Raw genomic sequence first — 15,194 nt, forward strand, 5'->3', positions numbered from 1 at the left:
GTGACACAGGGGTACTTAGGCCACAGGTGCTGGCCTGTGCCAGGTCCCCAGGTTGGGCACCAGAGTCATCCAACACACAGGAGACAAACACATTCCACCAGGAAGCAGCAGATGAATCTCGGTGATCCCAAGGGGAAAAATGAAGTAAGTAACACAAATACCCTAAAACAGAATTACCCCGAACAGCAGTTTCTTAAAATAAAAACTCCAGATGGGAGGTTTTTATTGCAGGTTGATGACACACGTGAGTGAGAAAGGCTCATCATTTCAGTGAACATTCCCCATTCCCGAAACATGGAGAAATCAGCCCACATCAAACAGGTGTTTTCCATTTATACGAAAAGGACAAACAAAAAGAGTCTTCAGTCATCCTCAAGAAAAAGAAAATACTGGGACATCGATTAGAAGCCACAGGTATATGTTCCACTAAAGTAATGGAACACACACACCTCAAATCTAGGCTGCTTTGGAATGACCCCAATACATGATCCTTTCACTAATTAAAATGGAGACCTTTCAGGTTCCTAAACTCTTACAGCTCTTCTGCTGGAACCCGTGCATTTTCCAGAGGAGGAAACTGAGGCTCGAAAAGGTCGTCACGCCCAAACCACACAGCCAGGTGAGGCAGAGCCTAAAACTCTAGCACCTGACTCCCAGTTCTCGGCTCTCTTTTTCTCTTTCCATCCCATTCTGCTACCTAAGAAATATTTCTTCTTCAGAAACAAAGACCAAAAAAGCAGAAGCACACACACACACACGCATGCATGGACACACATGCACACACACGTACTATTCTAAAATCAGTAAAAATATGACATGACATTGTCCTTAATTAATTATGTTCTCTTCATATTTTTCTCTCTTCAAATTTGCTTTTTAACAACAGCAAGAGTGAGGGAGAGTGACTATATTAACTCTGAATTTCTTGCCTTTTAATAGTTGGTGTCACCACTTTCATGTGATACAAATTTAGTTGCTTTGCATCTAATTGAAGCACTGCACAAAAAAAAGGTAATTTGACATCCAAAGGAGGAGTGAGGGGAGAGCAGAGAAAGAAGGGACATATTACTTAACTTTGTGATGATAATTATCCGAACACAAAGACGCTTACAAGAACATTCTACGTTGGATATCAGCCAGAAAAATTAAACCTATGTTGCTGCTTCAATACATCTGAATACTAGGAATTGGCAGAAAAACATCTATTCTATGAATAATAGCCTCTACAATCCCAGAGGACAGCAGTACATGAATTTAAAAAAAAAAAAAAAAGAAAGAAAAGAAAAGAAAAAAGAAAGAAAGAAAGAAAAGAAAAAGAAAAATAGTCTGGAGCTTTTTCCAAAATGGTGCTAATGCACCACTGAAACTTAATTTTATAATTTACTGGCAGTCAAGATGGCAGGAAATAAAATAATTTGCTATATTCTGTGCAACAAACCCTGCTTTTCCTGGGAAGGGGTAATTATCCCCATGAAAAAAAAAAAAAGAAAAAAATACGCCATCTCATATTAGGCTAAAGTCTCATCAAGAAGAGAAAAAGTGCCTCATTACACGTAATTACCAGGGAATTAGAAACATCATTTAACTAAATGAGCGAATAATGCTCAGGATATTGAAGAAACTTGCCTGCACTTCTGCAAAGCACTCTAAGTCCCATTACAAAAATTGCCCCTCTTTAATGGAATAATTTTAGGCCTTGTCTGCCTTGCTTTAAAAATAAAGAGCCTCCGAGAGGCAGAAAGAGGCTGAAACTGCCATAAACAACTGTTGAAAGGGACTGAAGAGAAGGCGCTGTCTCTCTTGGAGACCGAGACGCAGAATGCCTCATAATCTACCGTAATCATGAAAATTAAACCTGAGGACTTGAAAAAAGGATTACGCCTTTTAATTGTACTTCCCCAAGACTGCGATGTACTTGTGAGTATGTATTAGGGCTAACAGATGAAAGGTTTTCAGATTTGGGTCCAGCTTTCCTACTCCAATACAAAAGCAGTTACAGGTAGAAATGTTCTCTAAAAAACATAAAACTATAACATACCTGCAGACTGATGTTTATTATGGCTTAATGCAATGATTTTTCTAACCACTCAAAAGCTTCCTGGCTTGGGTTGGGATCCCCTCCCCGTATACTCTTCACTTTTAATATTTGTCAAGATTCAGCATCAAAGCAGTGAATAAAATATGACTGTCCCACCTTCTTGCAACGATAACCTCCATTCATATGGGGAACCAAGAGAAGAAAATGCACCGATCCTGGTCGCTTCATCTAAGTTGATTTGGCTTTAGAGCAAGTTAAATTCAGGAAGGAACTGGTATTGGTCAGATTCTTAGAAAATGGCCAAAGAAGGAACTGAAGAGGCCACTTTAAAGAAGACACCAGAGTCAGGGGTACTGCAGAATCATCCTGAGGACCCTGCCCCAGGACCCCTCAAGGAGCTTCCCTGCAGTGAGGACCAGCCCCCTTCCCCAGGACAGGCACAACCAGAGCAATAAAAAGTGCCATTCCCTGTGCTGTGGACTTTGAGCCGCATCCACAACTGCAACATCCCCATGTTAGCGGTGAGGAAGCCCAAACCAGCCCAAGGCCACAGAGCTCCTCGCTCAGGTTCCTTGTGGCCAAGTCCATATTCTTACATGTAAATCACGGTCGCCTCTCAGCAGGGCAGGAATGATGTTCCTACTTACACACCACGTCTGAATCCTCTGTCGTTTTGGAGGTTCCATGGTCCACATGCATTCCTTCCTGGTGCAGCTCTCATGAATGACAGTAAGAAGAGAAAAGGACAGACAGCCCGCACCGTGGGTGTGCTCATCACAAGCACCTGTCCTCAGGAAGCATGGAGGTGGTGGGCAAGGAGGACAGGGTGCTGGGTAGGAAACCAGCACCCTTAGCCTGATCTGCCTCCCTGGGCCCCTTGGACATGTCCCTCCGAACCTCTTCCAAGTCCTAGGGCCCTGTAGCCAAGGAATCAAACAACAATGAAATGCAATTGGTTAGTTTTCTCAGGGATGAGAATGGCTTCATATAGATAAAGCTCTGGAAAGAGAAACCACTTTGGGGGTTGATAAAGGGCAAAGTGCCTGAGCTTCTCAAGTCCCCTATTTAACTCTGAGATGGAAATTGGCCCTACTGAAGTTTCCAGATGAGACAAAGGAAAGTTGACCTCTGATCCTAAGCTAACAGAACAAAGTAAAAGGACTGAGGAGTGACAGCTACTGTCTATCTCTTCTAAAGAAGATGAGTCAGGTTAACTGATCTACCCACTAAGATCACACAACTAGTAAGAACGTAGATCCACCTGCTTCCAAAACCGTTTTCCAGGACCACACAACACTACTCTCTCCAATGAGAATTAACAAGGAGTATTAATAACAATACCACTCACCGTGGCCTAGCTCTTCAAAATGTTTTTCAAAGTGTTTTCACAGCTGTTATTTCCAATGACGTAAATCAGGATGGCACAATCTCCATTTCACACCGAAACATGAAATGATCTGGACAAAATCATCCTGCCATTAGCCAACCAAGACAAGTGGCACTTCCTCCTGACCTGGTGGTCATAACAGTAGTGGTAGTAGAATAAAATCCGAGAGAGGATCCACCTGGCCTAAGATTTGCAAAAACAACCCCTTGGTTCATTTCATCAACCAAAATTTATTTTCAATGTAGGCAATACCAGGAGACTCTAAATATTTGAACCACTACTTTTGTTTTCTAACTCTTTCCAGTCAGATCATCCATCTTATGCCATTTGTAAAGCAAAAATGTTTAAAACACATGAGCTAGCTAGTCAAGACAACACACTAAGCTCACATTTTGATCACCCCTCTGCTCCAGACACCACAGCAATGACAGCCAAATTGTAAGGGAAAACAAAAAGCGACAGATTCAGACTCCAAAACAAGAAATAAACATTCCTATGGACTTGACCAGCTGATCTCTGGGACTGGAAGCAGGAAGCAGCAGCAGGGAGTTTAATTTCTGCTGGGTAGAAGGGGACTACTAGACAGGAAGAGGGAAGTATAAAGAGAGAAAAATCAACATCAACAACGAAGGACCAAAAGTTAAAACCCCTATTCAAAACTCGGTGGGGGAATCCTGTCACACTGTATACGTATATCAAATCATCACACTGTATGTTTTAAATATCTTATAATTTTATTTGTCAATTAACCTCAGTAAAGCTGGAGGGTAGGGGGAAAAAGGTCTAAAAAAACAAAATTACAAGTCAGCCACCAAAATCAAAATTGAAACATGTATTAAACTCCAGATGAAACTGATTTTACAGCTCCATCAACCAAAGATTTTATTTATGTTCAAAATATTCAAAGAGGTAAATGAAGGCATAAATTCATTTAAAGCAATTCAAGGAATTATACAATTGACCCTTGGACAACATAGGTTTGAACTGTGTGGGTCCACTTATACGTGGATTTTTTTTTTCAATAAATATGCACTATAGTACCACACAAGCCACTGTTGGTTGAAGCCACAGAGGTGGAACTGTGGATACAGAGGGCTGACTATAAAGTTATACACAGATTTTCAACTGCAAAGGGGTCAGTGCCCCTAACCCCCACATTGTTCAACGGTCAACTGTATATCAAAAATAGGCAAGTGGGGCTTCCCTGGTGGCGCAGTGGTTGAGAGTCCACCTGCCGATGCAGGGGACATGGGTTCATGCCCTGGTCCAGGAAGATCCCACATGCCGCGGAGCGGCTGGGCCCGTGAGCCATGGCCGCTGAGCCTGCGCATCCGGAGCCTGTGCTCCGCAACAGGAGAGGCCACAACAGTGAGAGGCCCGCGTACCGAAAAAAAAAAAAAAAAAAAAAATAGGCAAGTGTAAAGCAAGAAGAGGTAGATATGAAAAGAATTGAAACCCTAGAAATGAGAAAAACTTACTAGGTGGAATAATAAATTCTGGACTAGATACAAAGAGAGAACTAGTAAATTGGAAGACTGTTCTGAGGAACTCACCCAGAACACAGCATGGAGAGAAAATAAAATTAAAATATGAAAGAGCAATTAAGAGACATGGAGGAAGAATTATAAGATTCCAACATTCATCAAGCAGGAGCCAAAACAAGAGAATACAGGGAATACTGGACAAGCAATATTCAGAGATATAAATGCTGAAAATCTTCCAGAATTGAAGATTTGTACTATATGTTGAGTATCAAGCAGGGATATAAATAAATCCACACCCAGAAACACCACAGTGAAACCACAGAATATAAAGGATACAAAGACAATATTTTGCAGAGTGTGATGGTTAATTTTATGTGCAACTCGGCTGAGCCATTATGCCCAGATACTTGGTCAAACATTATTCTGGCTGTTTCTGTGAGGGTGTTTGGGATGAGATTTATACTTAAATCAGTAGACTCTGAGTAAAGCAGATTGCCCTCCATAATGTGGGTGGGCCCCATCCAATCAACGGAAGGCCTGAATAGAACAAAAGGTTGACCTTCCCCAAGCAGGAGAGGTTCTGCCACAGACTGCCTTCAGATTTCATGTGCAACATTGGCTCATTCTACTTCACCAGCAAGCTGCCTTTGGATTTGAACTGCAACTCTTTCCTCAGTCTCCAGCCTGCAGCCTATTCTATCAGATTTTGGACTCACCAAGCCACCAAAATTGCATGAGCCAATTCCTTAAAACAAGTATCCACACACAAACATACACACACACACACACACACACACACACACACACACCCCTTATTGGTTCTCTCTGGAGAATCCTGACTAATACACAGAGGGGGAAAAAAGACAGATGTTCTGTAAAGGAACAATAGTCTCACAACAGACCTGTCAACAGGAAATACAGATGATTTTTAAAAAACAAGGATGCTGAGGAGAAAGTAACTTTCAAGTTAGAATTTTATATCTAGCTAAACTATCCTTCAAGAGTGAGGACAAAATAAAGGCATTATCTGGAATACAGACATATACTCAGGTTCTTACTAGGAAAACAAAAAAAAACTACTAAAGGATATATTTCAGCAAGAAGAAAAATTAACCAAAGGGAACAAACAACTATGGGCAAAGATAAAAAATATATATGTTAACACATTTAATTAACTGCTAGATTATACAAAAAAAAACTTTGATAATTTAAAATTGGGTAAAACTAAAACTATAAACATCAATTAAAGGATAGTGGAATAGAGTGTTCAGTGAGTAGGTAACATATGAGAGACCACTGTGGTTGATGGGAAGAGGCTAGAATTACTGAATAATTATAGAGTATGACAGAAAATTTTACAGTTAATTATGAGTGTTAACATTTTAAGGGTAACTACCAACTTATAGTTTCCAAACCAGAAGTGAGGTGGAAGAATAGGGAGGAACATGAAAAACTCTATCAATCCAATAGAGAGCAGAGAAAGAGGAAAGAGAAAACAAAAGCATAGTAAACAAAAATGTGCAACAAGACAGTAGAAACTGTAGAAATAAACTCATATGTTCAGTGATCACACACACACATACAAAATCTAAATGGATTAAATTCATCAGTTAAAAGACTGATATTATTAGATTGCTTTTGCATTTTTAATCCAGGTATGAGATACTTAAAATAGATATACGTGGGCTTCCCTGGTGGTGCAGTGGTTGAGAGTCCGCCTGCCGATGCAGGGGACACGGGTTCATGCCCTGGTCCGGGAAGATCCCACATGCCGCAGAGCGGCTGGGCCCGTGAGCCATGGCCGCTGAGCCTGCGCGTCCGGAGCCTGTGCTCCGCAACGGGAGAGGCCACAACAGTGAGAGGCCCGTGTACCGCAAAAAAAAAAAAAAAAAAAATAGATATACGTGAAATCCCCAAGGCTGAAAACATACATATATATAAATATACATGACATGCAAATGTTAACCAAAATAAAGCTCACAGGGTAATATTACATCAGATAATACTTAAAGCAAAAGGTATTCATAGGGATGAAGAGGCATACTTTGTAATAATTAAAGGAAAAAATCCACCTAGAAGTTATAATAATCATAAACTTGTATATATCTGATAACATAGCCTCAAAATATTGTAATTCATAAAATATATAAACATACATAAAGTAAAAGGCAAAAAAATACACAAAGAAAAATCAGAATTACAAGCAGAAACTGACAAATCAACATAGTGGGAGAGCTTAACACATCAGAAAACTGACAGATGATATAGTTCAAAATTAATAAGAACATAACAGGACTTCCCTGGTGGCGCAGTGGCTAAGAATCCTCCTACCAATGCAGGGGACACGGGTTCGAGCCCTGGTCCAGGAAGATCCCACAGGCCACGAAGCAACTAAGCCTGTGTACCATAACTACTGAGCCTGTGTGTCACAACTACTGAAGCCCCCGTGCCTAGAGCCTGTGCTCTGCAACAAGAGAAGCCACTGCAATGAGAAGCCTGCGCACCACAACAAAGAGTAGCCCCGTTCGCCGCAACTAGAGAAAACCCACGTGCAGCAACAAAGACCCAACGCAGCCAAAAATAAATAAATAAATGTATTAAACAAACTAAAAAGCAATTTAAAGATTGGGTCTATTTAAAGAAAAAAAAAGAACATAACAGATCTGAACAACAAAATCAGCAATCTAATAAATATAAAAACTGAACCATGCACCTGACAAGTAGAGAAAAAAAATCTTTGTAGATGTATAAAAACCTACTTGTGTCACAATGGAAAACTTAAATCACAAAAATTGGTATCATTCAAAGGGTAAGCTGTGACAAAGTGAGAGAGTGGCATGGACATATATACACTACCAAATGTAAGGTGGATAGCTAGTAGGAAGCAGCCGCATGACACAGGGAGATCAGCTAGGTGGTCTGTGACCACCTAGAGGGGTGGGGTAGGGAGGGTGGGAGGGAGGGAGATGCAAGAGGGAAGAGATATGGGAACATATGTATAACTGATTCACTTTGTTGTAAAGCAGAAACTAACACACCATTGTAAAGCAATTATACTCCAATAAAGATGTTAAAAAAAAAAATTGGTACCATTCAGACCACTCTTCCTGACTACACTGTCATTAAGCTATAAATCAATTAAAAAATAACCCACATGTTTGGAATTTTAAATGTACATCTCAATAATTCATGGGTAAAAGAGGAAAACTCAGTGGAAATAATTATTAAGTATGTGGAACCAAACAACTATGAAATAACTCATATCAAAACTGGTGAGATACAATGAAGAATGTACTTAAAAGTAAATATATAGCTTTATATACATTTATTTTAAAATAAGACTGAGAATTAGTGAGTTTTGTGTTCCAGTAAAGAAGCATGAAAGAGAACCAAAGAGCCAGACTGATCTATAAAAGTCACAAATAATCAATATCAGGAATAGTAAAGTAAACAGTAAAGATTTTTTAAATCAAAAGAATACTATGAACAATAAATTTGAAAATTTACATGAAATAAATAGGTTTTTAAAATATATATGTTCAAATTACTAAAATCGACTCAAAAGAATTTGCCTAAATAAATCAAACTGAACTGCTAATGTAGAGTCTCTACCACCCCTAACACTTAAAGCCTACAAGGTCCAGATGATTTTCTACACAGCTTTTACCAAACTTTCAAGGAATTTATAATCATTGTTTTAAATCATTTCAGAGACTACAAAAATTAAGGAAGCTACCCAATTTATTTTATAAGGTGAACATAAACTTGATACAACTGGACAAGGTCCGTACAAGAAAGAATAAATGGACCTATAGAACTGCATCTCAGAGACTCCAAGAAATGCAAGGCAAGAAATACAAAAGAAGACACAGCCTACACACCACTGCAAAAAATAGCCCCAGACCAAATATGTCGGTGGAAGCAAGATCTCCATTTCTCAGGGGCCCCAAGGTCTCTGCTCCTCGGTGCACACCTCTGTTCCCTTCTCCTTAACTTACCTGCTTGCACGTGGGCCAGAAGTGGCTTCCCCAGCCCCTAAATATGTAGGACCCACCATTCAGTTGTGGAACCCACCACCATTGCCTCAGTCTCTTTAGTGCCCTAGGAGGGAATTCCATTTGATCCAACTCATCTTTCTTCAGCAAGACAACGAAAGTCCAAGGTCACTACTCCAGGTCCAACCAGAAAGTCAGCTGCCCTTGAGTCAAGTATTATCTTAAATCATTTAAATGTGCTGGAGAGGGGTGAGCTGAGGTTATATACACAGTCCTGTGGCTTTGTGTCCATCCCATGGAGCCTTGGTCCAGGACTGAAAGTGCAATTGTGCAGAAGATATGTTGGGGGGTGGTAATTTGAGAGACTTTTTTTTTTTAACAATGATTATTATCATAATATGTAATATATTTACATTTGGTATGTATCCACATAATGTTCATTCACTACACCGCCAATATCTCTAGGCTTAAGAGAAAAATATCTAATTCTTATCTCCTTCCTCTCAGCCTCAGGCCACTTCGCTGGCTTATGTGCCTGCCTGACCCAGTAAACTGTAAGCTTCTTGAAGACAAAAGCAAAAATTCATCTTTGATTAATTATAACAACAATCATACCTCAATTATATCTCAATAAAGTTGGGGACAATAATAACATCACCAATTAACATTTTGTAATGGTAACAGACCATATATCAGTGTTAATCACTTTATACCCATTATCTCATCTAATCCTTATAACCACCCTATGAAATAGGCACCACATTATCATCACCACATAAAAGACCAAGGACATGGGGCTCAGAAATTAAATAACAACCGCAAATTCCATAGTTAGCTAGTAACAGCAACTGCACTCAAACCCAACATGTCAGCTACAGACCCCACCATCCTGAACCCAATGCTGTGTCCAAGTCAGGTCATTTAGAAGTGTAGGTGGGTGGGTGGATGGATGGATGGATGGATGGACAGACGGATGGACGGACAGATGGATAGATGGGTGAACGGATGGATGGATGGGTAAATGGGTGGATGGAGGAAGGGAAGAATGGATTGATGGATGGGTGGGTAGATGGTGGATGAATGAAAATGTTAGGAAAACAAAAAGTGACCCACAAAGGGAATACTTTGGTGGCCAGTGAGCTTAGTGGCATTAAGGCACGTTCCTGAGTAAGGTTAAGGGCATGGATTTGTTATATTCCTACTCTAGGTAAAACCTGGACCCCTAATAAAAAATCCCTACCACTGGTCCTAAAAGCGTAAGGGTCTTGTGTGTGTGTGTGTGTGTGTGTGTGTGTGTGTGTGTGTGTGTGTGTGTGTGTGTGTGTGTGTGTGTGAAAGAGAAAGAGAGAGAAGGGGGGAAGGGATGAAGGACAGAAATAAACACACGGTGAGTGTCAATTCTCTTTTAGGAGCTTTCACAAATCTGAGTTTGTCTGGATCAGCACAAACCCACCCTCACAAACGCTAGCGGGTCAGAAGGGTCACCTTCTCATGAAAGACATCTTATTATGCTCTAGAGACCACGGAAGCAAGTCAGAAAGGCTTTAGCACCTTGGTTCACCTCTAAACATTTGCCCTTTATAACAACGTTAAAAGCAAAAGGCTCTGAAAGAATGAAATGCCTTTTGAAAAAAGACTTCACACTTGCTTCTAATTCTCCTACTTGTGTCAGTTAGGTTCAGTCAGGGGAGCAGAGACACCACGAGGTCATGGAATAGGGCATTATTATAGGAACCTGACCATATATAGTTGTGGGAAAAGCTGAGGGAGGGGCGTAAAGGTCTGGAAGGGATGCTGGAGGATCAGCAGTCACCAAGCCAAGCCGTCTATCAGAGAGGGCAGGCATGTCCAGACACCAAAAGGACTGCAAAGGGAAGCTGGGGCGAGGCCTCTGCGCAGCTGCAGTCCTGTCATTCTGCAGCCACCCATCTGGTGGTGGGCCTCAGGGCCAAGAGTCAGAAAGAAATGCTAGATGCAGATCAGAAGAAAGCAAGGAACCCATCAGACACCTCTGCTGTCATCCATCACTGCACCTGACATCCAACAAACCTCAGAGAGTAATGGCCATCCCAGTCTGTGTATGTTCCTCTTTGGGCCAACTCTAACCCGGAAACAGGCAGGCAAGGGGATGCTGGGAAACGTAGTTCTCAGCTTAACCAAGGCAACCCAGCACAGTCCACCAGACTCCTTTAATTAAATATAGAATACTTAACGTTATTACTCACATCTTTGGGGAGACTGTGCGTTTTAATCATAATTACATGATAAATATTTCATGGTATATATCTTTGTCATATAATTAGGAATAAAAAATGTAATCTCAAAAAGATGCTAAATAATTCAAATGGCTGAGGATGTGATTAAAGCCTTGACTGAAATATGGTCAGAAGGTAACTCAAGGTCTTCAAGCATGATCTCCCAAGAAACATGTCACAATCGGGTATTTTTAAAAGTGCATTGAAATGGAAACACCCCAAAAGAAAAAAAAATTATGTGGCTTTAAGTATGGGGTGAAAACCTAAAGAATATATCCACCTCAAGCTACAATCTGGCAAAAGATATTTTAGCCAGTTTATGAAATCAATATCCTTTCTTCTCTGGCCACTGCTAAGACAATGGCATTCATCTCACTCATTCATTTTGAAAATATCTTCATTTTTTCAAACCCCTGAGGTTAGGGACTATGCTATGTTACTTCTAAAGGCCCTCACAGCACCTAATACAAGGACATAGGCACTTGGGGAAAAATCTATGGACAAATTTCAATCTAGTTCCATATTTACTGCATTCACTTCATACAACGCACTGTTTGGTGCTAGGGAGCTGTGAACAAAGGGGTTCCTGACCTCTAGGGGCTCATAAACCAGTAAGAAACTACTTATGCACAAAATTTACTCTGAAAATAGAAATAGATGGGGCTTTGATAAGTGCTGTAGCTGAAATACAAGAAAGTATGCTTTTGGGAACATAGGAAGAGGTGAGATTAATGTGATAGAGGGAATGTAGGAAGGTGTCTTGCAGGAGGTGGGAACAGGCCTTGAAGAGTAATCCTTCAGAAGAAGGATTCTGTGTGTGGATTTTGTACATGTGCGTGTGTGCGTGAGAGAGAAAGAGAGGAGATAAGCACGGAGGAGGGAAGAGTACAGCTGAAGATAAATTGAGGAACTTGTTGGGGATAAATTAGGCATGACTTCCCAATGGATCAACTTAAATATTCTCCATGCTTCTCCCTCAACCTACGGCAAAGTCAGTGCCCATGGCTTCCATCGTTACATCCTCAAACTCAGTAAGAAACACTTCTATCAAGAGTTACATCCTAGGTTTGAAGAACTCACATCCTGTGAAGGAAACTGGAAACTCTTAGATGGGTCAAGCAAACTCTTGTATCCACGAACTACACTCCCCCCCACCTCTGGCTGTCATTCATGTAGCATACATACATTTATTATGGTTTCCCCACCTGTAAAATAACATCACTCTCATTTGTTTGTTGTGAGAGGGAAGACTATTGAAGGAAATAGTGGGAAAAAACTATGGAAACAATAGTGTCCTTTAGAAGCGATGATTATCGAGTCATTTAAGGACTCTAAGCAGGAAGAGGTAAAGCATTTCAGTTTTTATTTCAAAACTTCATCCACTGAAATACTTAATATAACAAGTCCATACTTGCAGAAGCTGAGAACCTTTGCCTTTCGAAAGGAAAGAGACATCAGGTCAGGCCATGTCAGCATGGGGATGAGCCTCAGAGAGCCTCTCAGGAAAAGCTGGAGCCTCAAGTCCCTCACGCACCCCAGGACACCCAGCTAACTGCGCCAGACCTCGGTTTCCTGACGTCTAGCCCAAAGCTGTTAACCCTACTCCACATTTTCCCAAGAAGTTGTATTTCAGGGTAGAAATTTTGCTTCAATATTTTCCCAACATGTTCCTCTTCAAAGTTACTAGACTTGAAAAATCTATACACCATCCAAATAATCAGCTTACTAAGATGCATGTTTTACAATCCAGTGGTGCCCACAAACACCTACTGTTTTTCTGAATCTCCAGAGGTATGTTCTGCTTAAATGTGAGCTGGGCCCAAAGTGAGGACAAGGGCATCTCCTAAGCTACTGCCTGGCACAGTGCATGTGTTTTTGTTTTAATTACTGGAAGTAAAATGTGCTATTTCACTGTGCCCTCAAAAGGCCCAATTATTATGGCATAACGCAGGCCACGTCAGAGCCAATGCTTGGTCTTCAGGCATGCAACGGGCTGATTCATCCATTGCCACCCCCATCGCCTGGACCAATGGCACAATGGCGCCCCAAGCATCTACTTCAAAAACCCACCAATGGCCTCATTTTCCTAAGTCAACTTTTGCACAAACGGCTTTCATTATCTGCCTATTGATTGAAGGAAAGGAGAGAGGGCAAGAGGAAGAAGGAAGTGAGAGAGGATCAAAGGAACAACAAAAAAAAGTGAAGGACTATATGGTCTGAATTACAGATCCGCATGATTAGCTATAAGCAGTGGCCAACAGAAGACCCTGAAGGGTGTGCCATTGTAACCTTCAGCCTGGCACAGGCTTCTGATCCCTGAGGGCTATGAGGCTGTTGTGAGAGATCCCTGGTATTTTTTCCAGCAAGCAATTGGCAGTGATGGAAGATTACATTAGAAGAACAGCCATGTTTTCTGTGAGGCCCTCAACATTATGAAGCTTTTCAGATCTCAGTTCTCTAGGTGTCCAAGGAGTTGGGATACCCGTCATTCAGTAAGTTCCCACATATGTCAGACAAGGCTCGTTTCAAACTGGTTTCTTCAGTTTCCAGTTCCTGAACTTTATTTCTGGAGAGCCAATAAAAACAAAGATGAATCCCCTTCTCCCAAAAGTAATGACAACCCCACCCACATATATTATATAGGCTTAGCCTCTAGCGCAGCTGCCACTCCCTCCAACATGTCCACTTCCCTCTCCTGCCAGGTTCTTCTCCGGAGTTACCAAAAAAGCAGAACCTTTCACAGGCATTTTTGTCCCTTTAATTGCAAATCTACAATTAGCTGCTCAAGGCAACAAGTATTAAAAATAACTTTCCCTACTCTTATTTTTCTTCTCATCCACTCCACAAGAAGCTCTAATCAGGGAGAAACCAGTCCAGATTAAAAAGATGAAATCAATCAGGAAGGTTGGCTAAACAGGTCTAAACATTGGCCAAAAGAGGAAACAGGAATAATCCCCTCTTCTGAGCTCTATTCATTTTGGATCGATAATGAATAAGAAAACCTTTTCTGAAATTTGGACTCTAGCCAAATTAAAATTTTGCCTTGATAGCCCAATTTAAATTTCAGCTTAGTCCTACTATTTCCCAAGTAATCCCAAGAGGCTAGTTTTTCTGTTTCCACAGGCTTGTCCCCAAACTGTTTTCACTATTTTCAGCCAAAAAGTGCTTCTTTATAAATATTCAATGTGCCCAACCCCGGTTATGCGGATGGTTATTCTACTGCTTCCAGGCAGAAGTCCTGTTCAAAGTACAGACCAAATATTACTACTATTATTAGCAATATTACTACTATTATATGCTAATTTCCATAAAGGAGTCTCTCTTCAAGAATTAAATATATTCCCTCTGATCTCATTTGCTTTTCCTCCTAAGACAAGTCAATTTATCGCAAATTCTGATAGTGAAGTCCAAATAAATGAGATTTCTCTTTCTCTTCAATAGCTTCAGATTTGAGTCCAAAACGAAACTCTGGATAATGCCTGGCAGGCACAAGCACAGAATGTTTTGAAATGGCACAAATGGTAGGTCTTATTGCAAAGTAAAGGTGAAGCCCAACATTTAACAGAGCACATTCCGTTAACATAAGTAAAGTAAGCAAGGAAGTACCAAGCTCTGAATAAACAGTGCCCATTCTAACTTGTGCTGGTAACTGAGGTCCATGTTCACCTGATGAACAACAGCAACTAAGGGCAACGATCATGGTCACAGCCTAATGGGTAACATCCTTGCCCTCCATTCCACGACCCCCTTCACGTTAGTCACATACGGAAAGCTGTGCTTCTCCACAGTATCACCAGTGATCTTGATGAACTAACAGTGAACCCAGCCAGAGGGCCGCTTCTACACCCAAAGCTTGAAGGCAAACGCTGCCATTGTTCCCAACAACGGCATTTCTTTAAATGAAGAATGCTAATAACTGACTGCCATGTTAAGCTGTGAAATAATGAAAAAAACTGAAGGATTTCTGTCTGGCAATTCAGTAAGAATGTTAAGGCTTACAGGCTGAGGACATATGGGTAATGTAACACTAAAGAC

The 15,194-nt window shown here is 40.8% G+C and overlaps 1 protein-coding gene across 1 annotated transcript in view; it reads right to left on the reverse strand.

Annotated features, from left to right (window-relative positions):
• Positions 1–193: 193 nt before the first annotated feature.
• The window catches only part of BUB3 (BUB3 mitotic checkpoint protein), a 29,993-nt gene continuing 14,992 nt past the window's right edge, over positions 194–15,194 (reverse strand). Inside the window, exon 8 of the mRNA XM_033841609.2 lies at positions 194–2,955. Coding sequence (XP_033697500.1) covers positions 2,889–2,955 — 67 coding nt within the window. The 3' untranslated portion in view covers positions 194–2,888. The remainder of the gene's footprint in view (positions 2,956–15,194) is intronic.

Source organism: Tursiops truncatus, chromosome 16 (genome assembly GCF_011762595.2).
Source record: "Tursiops truncatus isolate mTurTru1 chromosome 16, mTurTru1.mat.Y, whole genome shotgun sequence".
Lineage (NCBI taxonomy): Eukaryota > Metazoa > Chordata > Mammalia > Artiodactyla > Delphinidae > Tursiops > Tursiops truncatus.